Source organism: Maniola jurtina, chromosome 7 (genome assembly GCF_905333055.1).
Source record: "Maniola jurtina chromosome 7, ilManJurt1.1, whole genome shotgun sequence".
Taxonomy (NCBI): Eukaryota; Metazoa; Arthropoda; class Insecta; order Lepidoptera; family Nymphalidae; genus Maniola; species Maniola jurtina.
In genome coordinates, this window is record NC_060035.1 from 12059424 (window position 1) to 12084998 (window position 25575).

Below are 25575 nucleotides of genomic sequence, written 5' to 3' on the forward strand. Positions count from 1 at the left end.
ATTATATATAATAGATTATAATTACTCGTATATTCAACAAATAGGCCAATGTATTTTGAAAGGTTTCCTAAATTAAAGTATAAAAATGAATGTACCAGTTAATCTTCCACTATCGTGTGCTACAAAAGGTACAAAAGATTATATTGTAGCTTTCGGGCACCCAAAACTAATAAAAGATAGAAACAGAAATGGTAAGACAGTGCAAATTTATCATCAGCGTCATTATCATCGTTAGCATTGACATCCACTGTTGGACATAGGCCTTCCCTAATGAGTGCCACTATACCTGGTCCTCAGCCTTCCTTATCATTCTGCTACATAATTTTCTCAGATTTTTCAAACTATGGCATATGACCTATAAGGTGTGACCTTCCGCAACTTTTCACCTCCCCGCGTGATGTACAATAAGCAACTCTGGAAATTTTTCACTATGCTGTAACGTCCTGGGCCAAGACATTTTATAGAGCACGTGTAAGTTTTTAGGGAGCGTAACCTAATTTGTACAACTGTTGCCTAGATAAAGAAAAACGAGAAAATAAAGCAATAAGAAAACCAGTACTAAGCCAATTACCTCGGAATGTAAGATCTATTTCATCCTTTAGAAACCCAAAGAGTAATGGAAATGTAAATATTATTAGTTTACCAGGTACCTATTAGATTTTTTATAATATCATTGACTATTGCTATGAATATTTATTTAATTAAAACTATGTTAATTTAGGTAATGCAGCTGGAACAAGCAGTCACAATTCAACCGTAAAATCTAGAACCGGTAGTTTGGGTAATTTATTTTATATAGAATTCTTAATAACTATATTTTATTTCAATATTTTTGGTTGCTTGGTAAATTAGAACTTCTTATAGGAGGAGAAGAAAAACCTAAACCTAGTCAAATACCCCGGCGAAAGTCTGCAAAAGAATTACCTATAAAAGAATCTACTATGCGGACAAAAAATAAAAATATACCAAACAGACCAAAACCAATTATGACACCAAGAAATAATGTACAAAGAGTACAATTTTTAAATGTTAATCCAGGTGACAAAATAAGTTTACGTAAAAAAGTTTAAGAAAATTAAAACTTATAGCTTCTAGCTGTTAGAAAATTAGTTATTGTTGTAGTTTTGCTGAGTTTATCCAGGGTTTTCTCGCAATTCCTGAGAGAGAAACAAAGCAAGAGTTTCATAATAAATATATATTTATTACATTTTCATTTAAAATTATAGATTTTTGTCCTGCACCAACAAAATCTGTACTTGAAACATCAGCGAGACCTATTCCAACATTGGGGTATGTTTACAGACAGGACATAAGCAATGACATTTTGACCGGTACCAAATTTTAAATATTTGATATTTTTGGGTATAGCAAAGTAAATTACGTTTTTCGTACTTATTACAGATTGGTACTTGGAATCTGTTAATGAATATAATATGAATATACCACAAGATTCTACTGAACCCAATGCAATTTTAAATACAGCTGTACGTATAGAAAACGGATGTAATACTAAATTCAACGAAGACAATTCAGTCAATAGTATGTTTAACTTAAATCTATATACTTACTTATATAAAAATAAAAAGCGGACTGACGGACTGACTGATTTATCAGCGTACAGCTCAAACTTCTGAAATATCCGTCAGCACCAAATCCACCTAAAAAACTAAAGGTAATTAAAATTTTGCGTCCCTTCGTAGCAACTTATGCAAGTTCAAGCAACAACGCAGGACCTGATCAGGATTACGATAGTAAACAAAGTCAATCTACTCTTGAACACGTAGACGAAAACAGTGCTTCTACAGATGACACGATCTGCTCACGGCTGCAAGGTTCACAGGATACTAATTCCGTAAAGTCCTCTATGACCTCGTACCTTACAGAGATGTGGCGGGAACCTTACATTAATGATAAAAACAAGACAAATCGAAGGAAATATCCTGGTAAGGGTGTGTGTATGGTGTGTGTGTAGTAATATAAGGGTTCCGTTTTTCCTTTTGTGGTACGGAACCCTAAAAGTGATAGAGTTGCGTGAAAGCAACGAAGTGTCCACGAGATAGTATAAAGGTGGCTACATACATTCTGCAAGCATAGCAAACCTGTATCAACAATTATTTTGCACAAAGAAGCACAACTTCCTAGACTACACAGTACAAGCCAGTGTAAAACAAGCTATAGTAGAATCAGTTTTTGCTTGGACGACGGGAGAAGTGATGGTAAAAAAAACACACGAAGGGTTCCATCGTGCAACAAATAACTCTTTTAAATTTTTCTTAATTTTCATGATGGCTATTTTGAAATGTCCATTATTTGTCGTTATAGCGGCAATAGAAATACACAATTTGTGAAAATTTCAGCTCTCTACCCATTACAGTTCACGAGATACAGCGCGCTGACAGACAGACGGATGGACAGCGTAGTCTTAGTGATAGGGTCCCGTTGGCATTCTTCTTCAGAAATTCGAAAGAGTTACCACGAGATTTTCACAACTTACGCATATTATATTTTTAATTTTTCCATGTAGCACGTCAGCCATATCAAAAACTGAAGAACCATATCTGGAGTGGGCGTAACTGTAAGTATGGATGGAGCCGCGTGAGGAAAAGAACCGCTGACCGATGGGCGTATTGGTCCAGGTCAATGTACGGGATTAGAAAACGTAAGCAACACAAATATTTAAAAGTACGATGCCATATAGAAACCAAAGGTGTATGGGTTTAATGAAAACTGACACACCCCTTCCAGGTTAACCCACTTCCATCTTAGACTGCATCATCACTTACCATCAGCTGAGATTGCAGTCAAGGGCTGACTTGTATCTGAATTTAAAAAAAAGTATTCTCTCGGGCAGCTCCAAATCGTGTTTGAGAGAAAGCTATTTCAATCAACATTGATAGGCGGGTTATACTTAAAAGCGAGATACAAGATGTTTTGGCAACGCAAATCAAGGTTTGGTAATATGTTAGTTTACTCTAATCAATCTTTTTATGCAAACTAAGACCTTTTGGAATTATCCACAGGTCGCTTGTAGTATCTCTTACACTCGCGCCCTATCGTGCGTTATTTGAGGGCACACTTGTATGCAATTTTTATTATTTTCAGTACGTATGAATGACTTGAAAAAGTCTTTGATATGGGATAACGCGAATGTACAAACTGCCATACTCGTCTATCGTGAAACAGGTAGGTATTGTAATATCAATATTTTACAGACTTTGTTTTTGCGATTGACTTTTCTTATTCAGTACAGAAAAGTACGTGATCTAAACTCTAACGATATAGTTAGTAGACATATAGTATAGTAGTAAAGTAACTAAGTTACTTTTAAATTAGTGTTCTCTGTTGCCAGAACCTTTTCAAAGCAATATGGCTACTCTAAGGGTTATACGCCTGATTAATACTCTAGTAACAAAATTTGTTTTCTCTGGAAGTGCCTTTGATTTATGATGTTTCACTCCAGTAGCTAATTGAACTAAAACTTGAAGTATCTGTCTTAGATAATTACTAACTTTGATGTTCCACTTAGGAGTCACGGTCGGAGAGTCCATATGCATTTTTAATAGGTTACGTTGTAAGGAACGTTACCTGTAGGTAGGTATGCAAAACACAATTTCTCAAGCTTCAAGATAATACCAAGCGATGAACGTTTTGAGCTGTAGATGAGGCATTTTAATATGTCAGTCAGTCACTTGCTCGTTTTATATACAAAGTTAGCGATATTAATGACAAAAAGCAGTAACAAGAAAGAGCAAAAATATATTTATTGCCATAGTTTTTTAATGACAAACAAAAACAGCACAGGTTTTATTGTTATGCACTCTGAGGACGTACCCGGAATCTCATTGCCTCTAGTATATAACATTAGTATCTATGTTTTTAGGCACGGATGCTGTGGCAAAAGAACAAAAATCTGCCGAAATTACCACGTCTTTGAAACTCAACGGGTGGACGTCGTTTTGTGAAAATGGTATGAAAAAATAGACTCCGAAAAAAGGAAGAGGAGGTTCTGTGTTCAATATTTTTTTTGTATGTAGCTGGAGCTGCTGTAGGTAACTCGATTTCTCAATCATTTTTGGACCAATTTTCGTGATTCATATCATAATCAACCCATTGCCCGCTCACTACTAAGTACGGGTCTCCTCTCAGAATTACAAGGGTTTGGCCATAGTCTTCCACGCTGTCTAAATGCAGATTGGAAAACTTCACAACCCTGACAACATTATGGAGAACTCTCAAGTATGCAGGTTTTCTCACGATTTCCCTTCACAGTTAATAAAGCAAGTGATATTTTAATTACTTAGAACAATAATTAAAAGATATAATTAATTGGTTCCGTAAGGATATAAAACACACAAAATCAGAATAAAGTTATAAATATATAGTCTGTGTGTACATCGTGTATCATGTCCTTGACTGGTATCACGTGTTTCACATAACTGAGTTGGTCCCTTTAGAATTAAATTACGCGGTAGGTACTCCAAGAATTTCGTATTTAACATTGTAAAACCGTTGTGAGATATTATTTAGATAAACCAGCCTCAAAATATTTTAGTTGTAAAGCATGTAGATATAAGTCGATTGTGCTGGTGCCTAAAGCAATGACAAGTCAGTAACTAAAAGTACTGTGCTAAACTGGGGAACCGAATTTGCCCTGTACTTTTTCTTTGCGTCGCGATTCTCGAAGAGCAGCTATCGAGTTTCTTGCTGAATCTTGTCGGTAGGAAAGGCATTCCGAACCAGTGGTAGATTCTTTTGACAAACCAAAGTTTGCTGGCTATGGTATTTGTTAAAGTTTATTTCTCTATTATCTATCTTCTCTATCTTTATCTAATCTTTCAATTTCTACTTTAAGCTATCGGTCAGTTCCAGTAATAACCAGTAACTTCAGATAACAATATTAATAGGAAATTTAGGAATATACTTAAGTATAGGATAATAATTAAACTGAAGAGCGACGAGTCGAACGAATCATAAATAATTTGATGCGAAAAGTTCTGGAAGCCCACCGCATTATTATTCCACACATCCTTATCGATATGCGTTCAATAGATGCGACGAAGTATTAGGAGTTATCTACAAAATGTTCAAGTCTAGATAGGTCTTATTTTTCAGGTTCCTCGACGACTTCAGCAAGGAATACCAAGTCGCCAATAAGACATGTCAACATCGGCCCGTCCATGTTTCCGTTCCTTTACTATCCGTGTAAGTTCTAATTCGTCATATTTTAACTTTCCAAAGGCTCTTTGATCTGATTGGCCCAACGCACTCGGCCAATGTACTCGTCGAAGGTTTGCCGTGCGTATTTTTTGACGTAGATTAGCCACGCGTAGACAACGCTGGCCAAGTGTATTGGCTGTTTTCAAACATCAAAGGATCTTGGTGCAACAAGACAGAATTTTGCACCAACTTGACTGAAAACTCTCAACTGAAACTTGATTATTTTTTCAAGCTGTTCCAGTAGAATAATATCTTTATCTGACTTTTAAGTCGGTCGTCATTTTAGCTAATTCCACGCGAAATCATCTACTTAGTTACTCATAAGCCTTTTCAATAAGCTAATTATGATATTTACCTAAACTCGAATTTTTACAGCGAATGATATAAAATATGCATACCCTGTAAACACCGAGTCAGATACAATCACAAAATCCACTGACCAAGGTTTCTACTATGCAGTTGATAGAGGTAAAGTTTCTTATTTTTTATAATTGAAAACTTCAAGGTCGCGTCACCAACATGCTTATTTTATTGACTTTTAAATGTGTTTCTTAACCCAACCTATTAAGGTTCAATTTATATAAATTTATATATAATGGAAGTAGGTATCAAGTATGCTTTCGTAGTTGGAGTACTTCCGAACAGTTCCTAATATTTTTCATATTTTTAAGTTTTACGCAGTCCATGTCCGTGAGTGCCATTTTTTTTTAATTCATACCCTAGTGCTTGGCTGCAAAAATCAAAACTACATGCATTCCATAATCCTTGCCTAGAAGATGCCACCTATGCACTCTTGATTTTAAGATACCAATATTTGATAAGTCTTCGAGTCTACTTTGATGAATTTGCACTGGTCCGTCCGTCGCACGCCAACATAGCTGAGTGGACTGTATGGGATAGAAGTATAAGCAATTATTTAGTTAAATTTTCAGGAACAGAGACGATCCCGCCTTTAAGCAAATCGCAACGCTCGGTACCAGTCATGACATCCAAGAGACTAATTCAAGAATTGACTCATAAAGGTAACTATACAGACGCGCGTTTTTCGAACGCACGTTGACAACGCTAAAAATCGCTTAGCGAAAGTAATATGTACTGAAAAATAACGCAATTCAGTCTACTTGTTTAACCGTGTTCAAATTACTTTCTTTAAATCAAGATTTTGAAACCAGGAAATGTCAAATGAGCCCATGTGGCATATTATAATTACCTACTGTGCTCAATAATTTTGAAGGTAAGTATTCCCAGAAGGGTTGTTTCCAATAAATGAAAGGTCGGAGGTTTCCAAGGGATCAAAGGTGTACAGACTGTGAAGAAGGTGTGACGGTGTTTAGTTTTATATTAAAAGTAGCAGGTGTAAGACTTGTACGTAATCAAAATGTAATTAGTTTCGTCTATTTACTCTTATACGAGTACATACATGGATGTACTGTCTTAATTGACAGTTGCGAACAGTCCTTGAGATCTCACAATTTAGTTTAGAGATTATTGGACAATCGAATACATATCTATACACATAACATGTTTATATTTCAATGCAAAATATAAATTACACTTAATTTATATTTTATTAAACCTCTCAGTTTTTCTAGTCTGCATGAGGGTTCGAAAATTCAATTTTTTTTAGACAAACACTTTGGTAAAATTGTCCTGCCTTTCTTCATGTTTACAGAGACTCAAGTATCTCCAGAACCTTCTATCAGAAAACTTTCTACAGCTGCTCTGGCGCAAAGATACGAAGACGCGAAGTCAAGTGTGTTCACAGAAACCTCGGTTCCACACAGAATATTTGACAACACACGTTTGGTTACATCTAAAGGGAAAATTTTATCTTGTACAGGTACTCCACGTTTTACGTAAAAACACTGCTGATCTTGTACTTGCGCAGTAGGTGATTTATCGATTTATTTGATGGTACAAAGTGAGGCGTGAGCGCAGGGGTACTTATCGATAAAACTTGATCTAACTTTAACCGTGCGTTAAGTAATTTTAGAAGGACTTTAAGATAAGATAAGATAATTTATTTATTTGCGAGAATTTATTTAATAATATTCATTCAAGCATCAATTTTTTCTATTGATTTTAACTGATTATTCATTCAGGTGCTAAGGTTACGTCAGTGTCATCCCCACCAATACAAACAGCTTCAAAATTATCGACAATGTCAAAAGATAATGTAGTCAATACAGGTAAGTACTTTGATACCGTAATCATCCATCACTATCCAAACCACAACTGTTTCCAAAATTTCAACTTAACTGGACGTTTTAAGTGAGAGTAGCCAAAAATTCACACGACATAAAATCAAATCCAGCTAATAACAAGTTTTAAAAAGATAAAGAATAAGTACTAAACGAAATAACAGATATAATGGAAAAGACAGAAGGCAAAAAGAACACAAAAAGGATTTATTGTAATCCCTTATCTAAATTGGTTCAACTATCTAACGTTGTCTCTCATATATCCTGCGTGTCACTTTAGATTAAGAGTTCTAATATTTTCCATTTTCCACTTACGTGGATATAATAATAACTATACAGTTGATTCATTTTCAGAAAAAAAATTACCTATGTATAATATGGTAAGAAAACCCAGATTTTCTTTTTGTGACTATTAAATATAGTATACCTACCCTCGAAGGCCATACCTATCCGTTTTTAGGTCTATCTAATGAAGATTTTTTTTATTGCTTGACGGCAATCATGCCTGACAAATAGAGCAGTTCTAAGGTCTAGGTTGAAGCGCGCTTGCCTAGAAGATACCTTCACTCTTACCTTGAAGATATTCAACTCCTTACATTATACCTATACTTACCTAAAAGATACAGCTACTTAACCTGATACTGTTTCTCCTTATTGCAGTAATCCATCCAGAATGTACATCCGTTAGCATTAACACTGATGTAGAACTGAAGTCCACGGGTACTGGAGTGTCATTTGATAATAATCGGTTCGAGAATCGAAATAAGTCTACTAACGATTGTGACGTTCAATGCAGCGAGTCTCCATACAGAAGAAGAAACGGTTAGTAAAGTTTACAGCACCAAAGTTGGAACTGTCCCGTGTCTCTTACAAATTATTCCCCTCGTCGTTTCATCGTTTGTTGAAGAAGGCATCAGGAGTAAAACTATTGCAGTAAAAATCCCTACGTATGATCTTACGGAGCTAAAACTCAGCAAGTTATATAGAGAGAACTCTACTCGGAGTTTCTCTACGTAAGTTCTAATAGAGGAATAGATTGACATAGTCAACGAAGCTGAAGTCACAAAAATTGAGGCACATAGTTCGAAGAACCAATAGACTTTGGGGTCCCTAAAGAGCTAAAATAGTAACTTTATACCGAAAAACGCAGCATTGACAAACCTCCCCCACTAGGTGAGCAGACGATATCAGAGCAGGGAGCTGCTGTACCCAAGTGGTGCAAGACCATCGTGGGTTACAAAATAAGTAACTAGTGCGCGACAGGTTCAGATGGCAACAGGGTGGGGATGCCCAGCAACCGCACTGAACCACTGGGCTGAGCGCGGGTGACGTGCGGGTGTGCGGGGCGTCCCCCGCCTCATACCCCAATTGCCATCTCAACCTGTCGCGTACTATATGCACCTATATGTCCCGCAATTATGGACGTCTATCGGTTGGCGATCTTAAAAATATTGTTAAAGGAGATAAAAAAATTGCGTCCACGTTCAATACAATGAACGATTATAATTTTCAGAAACATGGGATATTTCTCGTTACGTAGCTCGCATCGGGCGCAATCGGCTCATGTCGGTGAGCATGCTCAGTGACTCGGCCACCGAAATGGCAACTCAAGCGCAGCCTGTCTTTCAGTGTGCAGGTTTGTTTGCTATATACTATGCCCAGGTAAAACCCTACTGTTTACCAAGCTATTACACTGATCGTGAGCAATTTACCGTTATCCCTTGATGAGTTCTGTTCTTCATTGCCACAGATATTCATCAGATCTTCACCAAATTTATATGGTACCACCTGCAAGGTCTCTTTCAAACAAAAAAAAATTTCAATTCGGTCCAGGCGTCTTAGAGTCTTAGGGTAAAAAGATTCCGACGAATTGAGAACCTCCTCCTTTGTTCGAAGTCGGTTAAAAAAGACTCTTTTTACAAGGTAGGATAAAATCCAATGAAACTAAGAAAAAATTAAATCAATAAATCCTGCTCAATTCTCAAAGCAATAAAGAAGAAGATAATATTAAGACCGATTCTGGAAAGATTTTTATATAAACATATTATGGAGATGACACTGCCATTGGCGCAATTAGAATGCCATAAGCCTACTTTGTTGTATTAGTTTACAAATTGCAAAACACCAAATTAAATTTGAATTTCGCGGGCAGACCCGTCTTATGCACCTTAATCTAGCGTCAAAAGGAAACAACTTCAATTTTAAAAATAAAATAATGATTTATTTTCCCGAGTTTTTCTTCCTACACACCTACCTACTCGTACAATTGGGTAATGTCTCGGAAATAAAGATTATACGGCAGGTAGCGCTCTAAAGGCCTGGTCAGATAAATAGAGTGACGTTAACGAGCCCCTCTCTGTTACGGAATCCCATACAAATCACAAAGATAAAAAAATCTGTGAGCCTCAAAATGTTTTCAAAAGACATTTGAAAACATAGTTTCGTTTATGATTGGTATGGTGACTCAAAATGGTTAACACCCACTAAGTTTTTTGTCTCTTTCATTTGTATGGAATTACGTGACAGAGTGAGCTCTATACGAACTTCTCTCGGTGGATAGAGTGTAGAAGTTATAAGCCTGACAACCTCCATGGCAGTATGGCATGTCAGCCCCTGACTGTTCTTACCTGTTTATGAGGGCAGTGAACTTACTTGTAAAGTAGCTTTATTAAGCCCATTTTTCACGGCTCCCCAGGTCGTTTTTTCATCGTTGTTTATTGACAAAGCGTTGCAAAAGCCGAAAGATAGATAATAACACTAATTGGGCTTGGGGAGCTACAGTACTCTGGCTACCGTCTCGCGCTTTGTCTGTTTGGAGCTTAATATTATTTTTCAGTGTCTCTTTGGCATTTTCTCGTAATTTTGTGTACATTTTTTCGCACTTTTTCCTCGTAAGCCACTTTACTAAACAATCTCGCCGGGCTTGCTTAATGACATAACAAATAAGAAAATAACATAAAATTATACTCGGTCGTATATAACGCAAGTCCTTCCGTCTTTTCTAAATTCCGTAAACAACATTCCGTAAGATTTTCTATTGATTATGAAAATAACTTTTATTAAATTTTTAGAGTTCCTTACCTCAAAAGGAAAGAAGGACCCTTGAACTTTGTGTGGCGAATTGATTCGACGATCGTCACGTTTATTGCATAGATTGATTAAACTACTTTTATCCCGTAAAATCAAAGAGTTCCTATGGGCTTCTTATAAAATCCACGCGGACGAAGTCGCTGGCATCATTTAACAGCATTTTATAAAAGAAGAAAGACAGAGGAATGAAAATAAAATAGGCGCTTGGCACTAAGGTTCAAACTTTCGTGCATCCAGCCTGGACGGGACGGTGTGATAGGTATATCTCTAGTAGTAGTTTTACATAATATTTTCCGTTACAGAAACGAATACACCCTTCAAACAGAAAATGTCTGCGTCAGTGTTTACATCCCGTTACGCTATTGGCGAGCCTCTACGCTCAAGTGTCAAAGTTCAACCTAAAGATACAGGTTTCCAGATTCTAATTACGTATTTGTATGCTTTTCAAGATTTCTTTAACGTCATACTATGAAATATTATCATTAGTTAGCTACTTGTTGATGGCTCTTCTGTCAAGAATTCCCACGGAATTTTAAAAAATCCAAGCCCACGTCGAAGAAGTTGGGAGCATCATCAAGTACAAAAATGTATTCTCATGGAACCCTCTCCAGGCGAGAGTTTTACTTGCACTTGACCGTATCGTTGCTAAAATTGATTGTTCGTTTATTACGTACCTTTCACCTATTATATTTCTTTCAGAACACATTCTGACGTGCCATTGCGCCAACACGGCGTGCGATACTCAACCGATTGACGCCAAGGAAAGGAGATCCCAAACGTTTGCACCTGTTCACAATGACGTTGCATGTAAACCTTATTTTCTTATTTCTTTCTTTAAAAACCTGCCAAGTGCGAGTCAGACTCGCATTCGAACGGTTCCTTAACATCGTACAAGAAGCAACACTATTTACTTTTTATTTTAATGATGTAATCGCATTTTCACAGTTTTAAAAAAATTCCCTTTACTTGTGCTTTAAGACAGTGCTTCCTGCCAAACATACTCGTAGATGAACGGGAAGTGCCCTATTCCCTTGACGGGTCTTGACAGACAGGACAGATAGATTGACAGTCAACGAAGTAACTCTATTATAGGGTTCTGTTTTTCTCTGGAGATACAGAACCTTCAAACCGCTTGGGCTTATGTTTCTGGTCCAATTGCAGGCTAAATTTATAATTTCTTAAACTCATGTTTTTTTGTAAATCACTAATTAAATTGATAAATAATGCTTTTATTAATTTTATTCCAAGGTAAAACGAACAGCGAAGTGAAGTCAGTTTCGCGGCTAACGACTCGGAACGAGACAGCGAGGGAAACAGCTCGGCCAAATTTTGTTATATCAAGCAATTTGAACGCCACTAAATGGCTGAAGGGATGCACTAAGGAGTCTGACAAAGGTTTAAGAGTTATCAATCAATCACCCTGTTTGCATCCACTACACCACACATACCGCACGGCTATGCTGGTAGGGTGGTAACTAGTCACCTTTGAAGCTTCTCTTTCTCTCTTTAACTCTTCATTTTTTTTATTCAACCTGGCACCTTTCACTTAAAAAGCAGAACACGCCACTGAACCTCAAAGGTTGTATAAACGTCCATTAATCTTTCCCAGAGACCCAATCAATAATCAGCATCAGCGAGACAATGGTAACCGAGCTGGACCGAGCGTCCTTGGTCACTGCGACCTCGAAGGACGGGCAGAGTATCGGCGAAATTAAAAAGCTGTCAGAAGATGTAATAAATCACCACCCTGCCGTTGGTTGCGGTGAGTAATAATAATTTGACCTATCATCATTCCTTTCAAATATTTTTGTTGGTTTGTCCTTCAATGCCACAACGGAGCAACGGATTGACGTGATTTTTTTGTAAAGTTATAGTGGAGTCTCTTTCAACCCCGAGAAATCAAAGAGTTCTCCGAAGATTTTTAAAGAACTAAATCCATATTTATATAATGGGAAAAAATGACTGACTAATAACATTTAAAATTAAGCATTTGTCTGGCGAAATTAAATCCTTCTGCCAAAAGAAAAGGATGAAAACCAATTTATTTTATTAGATCTTTTACTATCATAAGTTTAACTAATCTAGCGATCATTAAACTGGATTGTGCAGAAACAAAATTATTTAAAAAAAATGATATGCAGTCACTACGATGGGTTGTCATCCAAGTTCATCTCAGCTCGGCGTCACAAGGATGGTACCCATTAAGGACGAAAATAGTGAACGAGACAAGCATACATCCAGCAATCAACCAAGTGATAATAATGACGTGATTGTTAATAAAATGATGTCAGGTACGAAAATGTCTATACTGTTATGTAATCCGATACAAATAACAAAGACAAAAAAATCAGTGAGCGTTAAGCATTTTGACTGATTAACCAATCAAAAACGAGCTTATGTTTTCCGTACTTCTCTATCCCCATGGATATAACTTGTCTCCGTAGACAAGTTAGTATGGAAAATATATGCTCGTAAGACAGGTAAAAACTTTTGCATTTATAATATTAGTAAGTATTCTTTATTCTTTATTTATTTGCATTCATGTTTTACATCATAATAGAAAAAAAAATATTACAACATGAAGCCCCGTCAGGGCGCTGCAAAGTAATTACATATAAATAAAATGTCACGTAGTAGGTAAGTAATTACATATAAATAAAATGTCATGTAGTAGGTATGGAATCGTAAAAATTGCAAGGGTAGAGCGTAGAGCATAGATTTTCGGTCATAAAACCTAATACTTATGAGTGAGCGAGACACCGAGTCCAGTTTTTAAAGCTACTTATTTAACTTTTAAAAAAATGATGTTCAAGGTTTGACTCTAGAAAAACCAGAATCCTTAATCTGTCTTTGAATCTATAATCCTACATTTTTCAAAATGTCAAATGCCACAGGTTTTTCAGGGACCGGTTTCGATGTAACAAGGTCTAAAAAGCAAGCGGCATCCGTCCTAACATCCCGACATATTCTGCCAAACCCGCCTAGATGTGAAGATTCTAGCAAAGGTTATAATCGTTTCAATATTTTTTAAATCATCAGACAACCAACCCCTACTGTACACAATAGCCACCATAATATTATTTACATGGTCCTCCGTCTTCCTTATCCAACTAGGCACCTACTTAGTTACCACCAACTAGATCTGAACTCCGAAGATATGTTTCAAACGATCGACGGTCAGATTTTAACCCCCGACCCAAAAAAAGGGGTGTTATAAGTTTGATGTGTGTATCTGTCTGTGGCATCGTAAGCTCCTAAACTAATGAACCTAAAATAATGCATAAAATAATTTTAAGTTAGTTTTTTTTTAGTTTGAAAGGTGGCTTGACCGAAAGTGTTCTTAGCTATAATCCAAGAAAATCGGTTCAGCCGTTTGAAAATTATCAGCTCTTTTAAAGTTACTGTAACCTTTACTTGTCGGGGGTGTTGTAAATTTTTAATTTACACTTGTTTCCGATCGGATTCACCAGTATCGTACTGTCCGTAGACATAAAATTCTTAAAATAGGTTATCATAGGTAAAAAATACTGAAGGTTCTTTTTTATCATTGTGGCATGGAAGCTTACAAATGTACCTATCAGAATATATCCGAAGAAAAATAGCTGTTTGGGTGTTTTCAGATACCTATAATAGTTATCTAGAAAGATACATAGACCCATCGATCTTGCTTCTTGTCTACAGATTTTTCAATCGTTGCAAAGATCTGTCCAAGTTTTCGATATATTTTATGCGAAACGACTCGAGTAGTAAAAATATGAGCCATCTATCTTACTGAGTCATCCAAAACTTGGATAGAAACTGCAGTCGATTCCATAATTTTTATGTCTCTCCCTTTTCACAGATTTTTATTGAGATTTTATTACATTTTCATGCAAGTATAAAGGTATTTTCATGGAGATGAGTGTACTTAGGTAAACGGGAATATAGATACTGTGGCTAGATAAATAATCTGTGGGTAAAGTGTTATATAGGGAACACGGATGGATTAGTAGGGATTTATAAAATGATAAAACTTACCTGTAAGTTTAGTTTAGTGTAGTGGGAGAAAGTTGGCAAATCCGAGAAGCGAAATTCAACGAATCAACCAATCGCGTGCACTCGCGCCGACTGATCAACCAATCGCGGGCGCCCTACATTCGGCAGCCAATCACACTAATGCTCAAGTTGTTTGCCGGGCACTATAAGCTATTTATCATTTTTTTTTAAAGTGAAACTTCTTTACCAGCGTTAGAAGGGAGAGAAGAAAGAAGATAAGCTATTAACTTATAGAACTGTAAGACGGGGAGTCGCAATGCTTTGAACTTTGTTTTTCCAGATTGTATATTCTTGTACGGCCGTCCGAGATGCATTGTCCACAGCTTCCGCGCTGATGCAGTGGTGCAGACGGAGTTACTGCTGCGAAACTCAGGTACTATGCGTTTCAGCTGAGAAGAGCAGCGCCGTATTTGAAATGTAATTTGTTTCATTTGAGCACTAGTTCCTTCACTGTGATCTCACCTCGTGGTAAGAGTGTAAGGTGAAAGCGGATGGGTCAGGAAGCAGCGTGGTCGTTAGACTATAACTGGGCACAAGTCTCTTGTAGGGACTTCCCAAGGTCGCCTGTATTCAGCAGCTGCAGCGGTGTGCTAGGTATCTACGTACCCCATTGGGTAACATCTTCTATTACGTGATATCATACTGGAAGGCTAAATTACCTACTGGCGTCTTGGTTTTGCCAGCAAAATATAAATTCCCAACTTGACCCAGCTGTAATCGACGCCTTGAGTCCTGTGACCCGCAGTGGACTAAGCTCGTCGGAGACCCGAGGTGGTACATGGGATGGGCCCCAGTTCTCCGTCATATATCTTTTCCAGAGGGGTCTTAATCCGCCATTGCCCAAGACCTCCTACTTAAAGACCACAATCAATCAATCAATCAATCAATAATCTTTATTGCGAATTTGGGTTAGTTTACAGACCTTAAAACTATTATTGTTAGATTCTGCCAAAGCCACAGCGCTGTCCATTGCGTAGTGAAGCTATAGGAAGATGTAGGTGACCTATACCAATTACAATAAGAACGTAAAATTCTCCTAAAATGTATGAAGACTATTAATTTCAACAGCTATAAAAGATAAGCCCCATTCGGGTTTCTTCTAGCGCCACCTAGTAATAAATGGATTGATTTCAGAAGTCCCGTATAAGAAGCATGGAAGCTTGTCAAGTCGATCCGTCGGTCAAGCCGTGACACCTTTTAAGCGACGTTCGTCGTGTTGTCACCCGAGGAGTGGTGTTGGAGAGGTGTTGTCGCCGAAGGGTATTAATCTTTGATATGTGAAATTAAAGTATTAAATTCTTCTATTATGTAAAAATTACAGAGGATACCCCAAAAAAAAACCTCGCCACTCACTACCACATGGTGGCGTGGAAACCAAAACGAGTGTTGGAATGAACTTAGTGGCGCCTGTACGCTAAAACTATTGATTCTACAAAAAAAAGATGAATACATATAAGTTGTAGGAAATTGTCTCTATTTTAACCCTTAATAAGGCAAAGGAAAATAATTTCCCACTTAGTAATGCGTTCAAAAACATTTATTTTTACGTAACAGCTGGACCACAGACTGAATGAAATCATAAGGTACGCTTTTATGGTAAATTTTAAATTTCTTAAAACTGGCAACACACACCTATAATGTCACCTTGCACTGATATGTCAATTTCAAAGTGAAGTAACGAGGTTATTGTGAGTGAAAAGTTGAAATTATCGGACGTTAGAAAGAAAAAAACAATTTTTCTTTTACAAAAATTCCTGTAAGTAGAATATGCTTTCTGTATCATATAAAACAACTGTTTAGTGTTACTGTATATTGTTTTTATTTGTCTTAGAGTGATATTTCTCTGCGAAATGTTCAAATAAATAAGTGGGAAAATAATTCCCATTGCCCGATTGCAGTATTATGGATTACGCATACGGCATATATATATAGAAATAAATTTAACTTCTTTTTCTGTCCTTTTCTTGATACTCTTTGTGTCCATTCCTCTTCAGAACCCATGTCACTTACAGGTTTTCTTTTGTTTGTAGTGTTCGTCAGCAATGAATAAGAAAAAAAATAAAATTCTTAGTGATCGGGAGGTGGAAGAAATCGTCAACAACCTTTCCGATTTATCCGATCTTGATTCCGACGATGATGTTTATTATCAGACAGCACCTGTGACCAGCCCGGCAGATTACTGCAATTTGCCTGAAGATATTATTATTGAAAGGCGTCTTGAAGAGCTTTTCGGTGTTCGAGAAATATCGGAAGAAAATATAGATATTGTAGACCGAGAACTATATTCAGTTAGTTGTCTAAAAGATATTTTAGAAGAAAATTGTCCTGACAGTAGTGTGGGTGACACAGCAGGACAATTATCTGGTGATCAACTAACAAAAGCAACAGATGAACATATGCAAGAAGAAAGGGGACAGGATCTTACTGAAAGAGAAATTGAAATACAGCAATGTTTTGAGGAGATTTATGAAGACAATCATCCAATTCAGGCAGATGACACAAATGCTGGACCGTTAAACATAAATTATTATGAAACTGAAAATCAAACATTGCAATGTCAAAGAATTGTCAATGTATCCAGAACAAGACAACCACGAGAGTGGAAAATTGAAAAGGAAATACATAGTGTTCCAGAGTTTATTAATCCCATTCGTCCACAATCAACATATAATCACAAAACTCAGCCAATTTATGTTTTTGAAAAGTTTTTCCCGGAGTATCTAGTACAAGTTATAGTAGAACAAAGTAATATATACGCAGCACAGAAAAAGAGTAACAATTTTACACCTATATCAGCAGAGGAATTGAAAGCATACTTTGGAATATTAATTATGATGGGTCTCAACCCTTTGCCTGATATGGACTTGTACTGGTCAAATGACCCTTTTTACAACAATCCAGAAATATCAAAAATTATGCCCATTAAAAGATTTAAAAAAATTACGGAGAACCTACATATTAATAACAATGAAAATGAACCAGATAGAAGCTCACCAGATTATGACAAATTGTTTAAATTAAGACCTATGATAACAGAACTAAATAAAGTGTATCAGGAAGAAACAGCAAATTCGAGTCATCAGTCAATCGACGAATGCATGGTCAAATTTAAAGGGCGATCCAGTCTAAAACAATATATGCCGAAAAAACCAATCAAACGTGGATTTAAAGTATGGGCACGTTGTGACGCCAAAACTGGCTATTTATACACATTCCAAGTATATACTGGGAAGGGAGACAACATGGAAGACGAAGGACTTGGATACAATGTGGTAATGAAACTTGCTACTGACCTTCCTGAAAACACACTGCTAGCATTTGACAATTTTTTTACTGGCTGCAACCTTATGGAAGACTTGTACAAAAAGAAAATTTTTGCTGTTGGCACTGTACGAGCGAATCGGAAAGATCTTCCAAATATAATGAAAAAATCACAGCCAAAACATCTTAGGCTACAAAAAAATCAGTTTGCAGCTGTAACTGCTAAACCTATTACAGCCATTAAATGGCTTGATACTAGAGATGTTAACGTTCTTACAACTGCCCACCATCCAACTGACACAGTATTAGTAAAACGAACTCAGAAAGATGGAACAAAGAAGGAAATCCTTTGCCCCAAAGCTATCGCTTGTTACACGCTCACTATGGGCGGAGTTGATCGTTTTGATCATTTCCGATCATCGTATCCGATCAACCGCAAATGTAGAAAGTTCTGGATGCGATTGTTCTTTTTTATGTTTGATGCTTCAATAATCAACAGCTACATCACTTACAGCACTACACACGTTGTGAATACGCATTCTCATAGAGAGTTTAGATTGCGATTAGCTCGAGGGTTGGTTTCAAACTTTACAAGTAAAAAAAATCGGCAGGTTGTTTTCAAAAACAAGAAGGGCTCTAACTTCGGCGTACCAGATGAAATTCGCCTCCTCAACGTTGGGATTCACCTCCCTGAAGAAGGAAATACCTACAAACGATGTCGTTTTTGCAGCACCAAGAAGGAAGAAAAGAGAACAAAAATATTATGTACATTTTGCCAAGTTGCACTATGTGCAAAAAAATGTTTTAAGTCTTTTCATGAGGCTTCTCCTCAGGAATAATTTTATTTGTACTTTATTCATGAATTTTATTTAATTTCCTTTATTTCGTTTAATTCAGTGATTACAGTCTTTTCGTGTTTAATTTATCTCATCTCTATATCAAATTTCATTCCCATTCAATTTAAGCCCTATTCAATTTCAAATCTACCCGCAGGTTGGGAAATTCCCAACAAATTGGCCACCCTGCACGGTTGTGTCAAACATTTCGCTTCACGCAAGTTTTTTTATCGAAAATTTACGTTTCTAACCTAAAAATATACGTATATTCGTATTTTTAGTTAAAAAACCGCGCGTCCGACAAAAAAATTGTTTCGGAGACATCAAATACCCTTTAAGACGCCCGGCCCGTGTAAACTCATCTTTAATCTATCAGGGCGGCACATTTCAATAGCCAACCCTTTGCATTTATAATATTATGTACGAGTAGTAGGAATACCTTTAATTTTTTTTTGCAATAATAAATATCGGAAGCAAAGTCAGCAGCCAGCGCTATATTTGAATAGTAATAAAAACTATTATAAAAACAAATAACCTTAACAGGCAAAGGGAATTATATTCCCACTTTCTTACACTTATGACAAGCATAATCGGGCAAAGGGAATCATTTTCCCACTGCAAAAAAAGGTATTTCCCCCCTCTCCCACTACTTTTAAATGTATTTTTTGGATTCTCCAGCATTAAATTACCCTAAACACGCTTCTAATTTAAAGTTTACTATTACACAGGCTCGCGCCTTATTAAGGGTTAATTTATAACGTGACCATTTTCATCGTAAAATGATTCTGAAAGAAATTATCGTCAAAAAACTGTTTTTGGACGCCATTTTTACAAGATGGCAGCGCTAGCTGACCCGCCCCTGTTTCACTCGAGTTGAGTTTTCGTAAGTTAGCCAGGGGTAGAATCTCCAAAAAAATCATAGAAAAATAATATTTTTAGTCATAGAAACTACTACAATTTCGATAAATCTTATTAGTGTTTGTCTTATTATTCTTAATGTTGCAGTTTACAAAGCGTTATATGATACAATGAAGCTAATAGCAAAAGAGGGATCAGAGTCTCCAACACCAAAAAGTAGTACAACAGGAAAAGAGGCATCCGAAACAATTGTACCAAAAAGTAGTAAAACTGAAAAAAGGGGATCCATAATTATTACAGCCGATAGCAGTTACACCCAAAACATTTCCAAGATAACAGGTTATTCTCAATTTTGAGTTATTTATTCAGGATCGACATATTTGGACTGCAAAACAACTGCAAAATTAAATAGATACTTACTCGGGTCGGTACGGTCGGCCTCAGAATTCGAGTAGCAATTCCGCGAAACTATAAATTGATTGCATCAAAAACCTGCCGCACTTATGACCTTTTCCTATAAACAGGCCACACGCACCTAACGCATGTGCATAACCGTGCCACGCGAAAATGATCATTAAATTGCTAAACTACTTACGACCTTTGACTGTACCGATTTTAATTTATTAATTAATTATTTTAATTATTTTGGTCCACAGGGAAAATGAATAACAGATCAATACAAACAGTGACAGAACCCGTTTCGGTTTGTCCTCATTGCAACGCCCGATTGTCACAAACACAATATAATCTCGATCGAGGTATTTCAATAAATCCTACCTACATTTCCTTAGCTGCCATAATAATGTGGCTAATTGACAGATCTAAATCTGATGCTAACCACTAAAACTACAAGATAAAGCAAATGCTTATTGGTATTGGATTGTATTAAGGTGATGTAATAATAACGCTAATTTTTTGTAAGCTTCTGGCTACACCCTGTATAAGGATGTCAGGTATCAAGTCCAACCAACCCATTCGTCCCAACGTCCTCGTAAGCCAAGACCTGAGCCACATAGGAGGCGTTTGCCTTATTTCGAGGGCATGGGGGATTCAATTTCTGCCAATTATTTCTTCGAGCACTGGGGCTTCCTTCCAGGTACCGCTCCGCACTTGCCACCCCTCTAGTGATGCTGTAGCGGTCAGTAGGGCCTACACACCATATTTATTCCGGAAGTTAAAACACTTACCTATGTAGGTATGTATGTTTTTCAGAGAGTATAAAGAGTCGATCAATTCAAGCAGCTGGAGAGTCCTTACTTAACTGCCCACAGTGCAGCGCTAACATCGCTGTCCTTTCTGAGGACAGCCATCACGGTAAGTCTATAGGTTTGCACGAATACAACAAGTTTGTCTGTCGGTTCGCCCTAATCTCAGAAATTGCGAAAGCTTTATTGGCGAACGCTGCAATCTGTTACATTTATTTTAAAACAATGTTACCTTCTTCGTAAGACCCGACGTCCTGGGAAAGATATCGGGTTATGTAGAATTTTACCTATTAAAACCCTTCGGTGGTCACTTTCAGCGCTGGGAGGCTCCAAAGTCTAAGATCTCTTACGAACACATCGGTGCCCAAATGTAAAAATGTTTTTCTTAAATAGATCTAAAAAAGTTTGCAATGCTTTACTCAAATCATATCTTTATCTTTTATCTTCAAAGATTCACAATAATGAAAAATATTACTTAATCATATAAATCTGTGCATAGTTTGACTACCCGTGGAAATAACTTTTTAATTATATTAATTAGTCAGTTCAGGATATTAGTAGATACTGCCTCCTGCCCCACATTTCCAATGTTTCAATCATTTTCGGTCAGCAGAATGAAAAACTACCCATTAGCCCTTAAAATTACTGCTCTCACACTTTCAGAATCCACAGAAGAATGCATAGAGTCCTACTTAGTGGCATCATGTAGATACTATAGCAATCTACTGACAATGAAACTAGGACAAGTCAAAGATAATTGTGAGTAGCACAACCAACATACAATCCTTCTATAATATTGAACTATAGACTACGGGCCCATGTACAAAAATGGATGGGTCATATGAACCACCAGATGACGTATATAGGACGATATAAGAGCATAAAATAATACGATTCAGCACTATGCCGTCACTTGTAAGTTGTCCAACTGAGTGCTGGTGAGAATTCAAAAGTGCAGGTAGAGTGAGTACATTTTGGTCATATATTTTTGTACGGCGTTTTTACCATCAATAGATCCATGAAAAATAGTAAGAAAGCGCGCAGTGCCGTAAAAAAATAGTGCGCCACAAAGTCGGTAAATTTTTTGATTTTCTGACAATTTCCGGGGTAAATTTGGTCATTTCATTCTGTACGGCATTAGTTTCATACTGTTTCAATACAGCCTCTAATCCATTATTCCGCAACGCCGTACAAATATCATGCGACAAGGGGAAAAAATCGAGGGTTGCAACTCCCTCTCTTTCCGTGCTCCGGGGGGTGATTTGAAACAACATAAAATTAATTTATTTTGAAAGTATTTTATGCATAGATAATATTTTTTTACATGCCGTACATTTTCGTTGGTCCAAAGGTTTGTAGGGGAAAAAAACTCAAGGAAAAATCCATAGAACGAAATGTAAAGTGAAATTTATGACGATATTTTTTTATACGGCATTTAGATAGTTTATTTGTACTTAATGCAATCCATACTAATATTATAAATGCGAAAGTGTGTCAGTCTGTCTGTCTGTCTGCTACCTTTTCACGGCCCAACAGTTTAACCGATTCTGACGAAATTTGGTACAGGGTTAGCTTATATCCCGGGGACGGACATAGGCTACTTTTTATCCAGAAAATCAAAGAGTTCCCACGGGATTCCCAAAAACCTATCCGCTTAACCGATTTGTATGAAAGGTGCCGAAGTAGCTTGCGTCTCTGTAATTGACTTATGCAACTTTTTATCTCGGAAAATCAAAGAATTCCCACGGGATTCCTAAAAACCCATCCGCTCTGTTCTTCGTTGGCTGCATTCCATGCTTTTACGGGATGCGACTTCAATCCCGCATTTTATAGGAAGGGTAAAAACAGACCATTAAAAGTATTGGAGAAATCTAGGAAGTTCCAGGACGCATTTATTCAAATAGGCCATAGTGCGTTTGTTACAGATCCACTACTCATGGAACAAACTTTCAATGTTCTGGAAGAATATGTATGCGTTTTATACAATGTAAAAGCAAGAAAAACTGTCAACGAAGCAAGGTGTATCATATTCGATAGGATTCATACACCGAAAAGCTGTAATGAAGCTTTCAAATTGGAAGCAACGTCGTTTCCCCCTTGTTTCAGGGAGTTAAAACAACATATGAAGAGAAGTACCTACATAGCACAGATTTGGTGTAATGCCTACAAACAAATACCGTCGACCTTGTTACCAATAAGATATGGATGGATGTTCAATGACGGTCGGTACGATTTCGACTGGTTCCACGGCGAGGAATGCCCCCAAAAAGTCAGTGACATAACGGAACCGGATGAGGAATCAGGCGAAGAAATTGATGACGTCATAGGTGAATAAATATATCTTTACATCTTCAATCTGTACGTAAGACTTTAATTTTGACAAAAACTTATTCATGTTTCAGAAAATGATAGAGAAGATAATTCGGACGTCGATGAAGACGTTGACTCCGATAACAACTCAGCGGCTGATTCCGATACTGATTAATTTAAATAAAAACCTTATTTTGTATTATCATCTTTAAATATATCGAATTTATCTAAAAAATAGTTGTTTCATTTTCATCAGCCTAAAAGATATGGACTGCATTAAAATGTACGGCATCATTTTTTCCTAATTCATTTATCTTAATACTATTTAAAACAAGGGGAGAATGAAGAAAATTGCTATATTTTATTAATCTATGAATATTTAAACTTTTGCAATAATTTGAAAAATTTCAGTTTTTGTATTTCTCAATAATTTTTTTTAGAACAGTTTCTTTTGAACGGCAATACTATATAACAATAGTATTTTACACTATCATGTTAAAAAAAAAGTTGCCGTACAGAGTCAAATGATTTTACAGCTTTAAAAATCAAGTAGGTATACCATGAAATTAAGATAATTATTGATACACATTCAAATGAACACTAATTTTTTGACGGCATTATTTTTAATAGTACTTTTGAGTGCTAGATAATGTTTTGGAACCAAAGCCGTTCTTTTTCAAATCACCCCCTGGAGCACGAAAAGAGAGGCGGTTGCAACCCTCGATTTTTTCCCCTTGTCGCATGATTTTTGTACGGCGTTGCGGAATAATGGATTAGAGGCTGTATTGAAACAGTATGAAACTAATGCCGTACAGAATGAAATGACCAAATTTACTCCGGAAATTATCAGAAAATCAAAAAATTTACCGACTTTGTGGCGCACCATTTTTTTACGGCACTGCGCGCTTTCTTACTATTTTTCATGGATCTATCGATGGTAAAAATGCCGTACAAAAATATATGACCAAAATGTACTCACTCTACCTGCACTTTTGAATTCTCACCAGCACTCAGTTGGACAGCTTACAAGTGACGGCATAGTGCTGAATCGTATTATTTTATGCTCTTATATCGTCCTATATACGTCATCTGGTGGTTCATATGACCCATCCATTTTTGTACATGGGCCCGTAGTCTATACAGCTGCTATGAGGTAAGTCTCATAGATAAGTATAATAATAACCTTCGTTTTGATTTTAGTTAAGAAGCACGTAGCACCCTCTATCGAAGGAGCCATGTACCAAGCAGCCGCGATACCAAACAATATCTTCCGTCGCACTCCCTCAAACAATATAATGTTCACTGAAGCGTGCACTATGAAACCGAGTGGAAGACGAGACGAAACCTGCGAAGCGAAATTCTATACAGCCACACTAAATAAACATTCCCTTTTGTATCCAGCTCTGAGTTTCACAGATGTGAGAGGACATGATAAGAATGATTTGAAAAACGTTTATTACATGCTTACCGCCATTGAAGGTAGGGTTCGAAGGTTGAAGAGCAACTTGACAAGCTAGTACGGAATGTTTCTAACAGATGGCGCTAGTATATTTTTTAAAGTAAGTCTGGGCTGGCCCCATGAACTTATTTTGCTAAAAAGCGGCTAAACATGGGGAAAAACTGATTTTCTCAATAAATAAAGACTAAACTTAAAATTACTTAATTACAGTGATTGTAAAACAGGTAGGTACCTAGTCCAATCTAAAGTCATAATCCAAGGTCATAAATAAGTACACAAGCACAGGAGTAACGAACACAAGCTCGGCCGTTTTATATACAATGCGCTGGACACGCCTCGTGTTCATACTTCAGATTGGACTTTTTTTTGTGCGCATATAAAAGCTTTGGTCCTGCGTAGCATTCTTTGTTAGAAAATCGATTTACAAAAATTCCTTTTTTTTTGGCGATAAACGATAACTTGGACCGCTTTTTAGAAAATGGACAGCAACATTAATGATTAGATAAATTAATAATATGCATCGCATGTTTTGTGACGGTTGCAGACGTTTTCTATTAATTTAAAGAGAAATCTACCTCATACAATTTTTGTTATTTTAGCTGAAAAAAACGTGATAAAATGATAGAATGTTTTATTAAAAAAAAAAGTGAATTTCGTAACTTTTTTCGTACTTACTTATTCAAAATCTTGTGTATAAAAGGTTTAAAATGTAAGAAATAATAAGCATTTTTATAATATTACCTTATTTGTTTTATTTCACTTTAAGTCTTATCATATTTTATTATAAATGCTGTCAAAGATATTAAATATTATTAATTCTGTGACACAAATATTACAAAATGTCGAACATTACAGATTTTTAATATTACTACCTAATATGTGATAACTAAAATAGGTAACCATTTACAATTAAAACCAATTAAATTGTCACCATATTTTTATGAAAAAATCCAACCTAAAGGATTTTTTTTACATCATAAATTCGCCCTATATACATACAAATTGGTTAAACCAAAAGTAAATTAATAGGTATATACCTAGGTCATTAATACTGAAGGTACCGGTATTATAAATGCGAAAGTATGTTTGTTTGTTTGTCTTCA

General features: G+C 36.5%; 1 protein-coding gene across 10 annotated transcripts; it reads left to right on the forward strand.

The window, feature by feature from the left end:
- The first annotated feature begins 15 nt into the window (after positions 1 to 15).
- Positions 16 to 24616, forward strand: LOC123866640. 10 transcript variants are annotated; one of them, XM_045908304.1, is made up of 30 exons: positions 16 to 191; positions 518 to 646; positions 722 to 781; positions 865 to 1038; positions 1227 to 1331; positions 1402 to 1539; positions 1701 to 1949; positions 2525 to 2659; positions 3103 to 3183; positions 3881 to 3967; positions 5113 to 5202; positions 5593 to 5685; positions 6150 to 6239; positions 6890 to 7057; positions 7320 to 7406; positions 8079 to 8240; positions 8932 to 9054; positions 10811 to 10918; positions 11208 to 11315; positions 11757 to 11903; positions 12118 to 12270; positions 12650 to 12799; positions 13403 to 13513; positions 14824 to 14916; positions 15678 to 15803; positions 19646 to 19837; positions 20155 to 20256; positions 20711 to 20812; positions 21367 to 21462; positions 24214 to 24616. In XM_045908304.1, the coding sequence occupies exons 1-30, from the start codon at positions 86 to 88 to the stop codon at positions 24528 to 24530; spliced, it is 3882 nt and encodes a 1293-aa protein (XP_045764260.1). In that variant the 5' UTR covers positions 16 to 85; the 3' UTR covers positions 24531 to 24616. The 10 variants fall into 10 exon arrangements, with proteins under 10 accessions (XP_045764260.1, XP_045764261.1, XP_045764263.1 ...); XM_045908305.1 differs by having other exon boundaries at positions 15681 to 15803; XM_045908307.1 differs by having other exon boundaries at positions 13412 to 13513.
- The last annotated feature ends 959 nt before the right edge of the window (positions 24617 to 25575 follow it).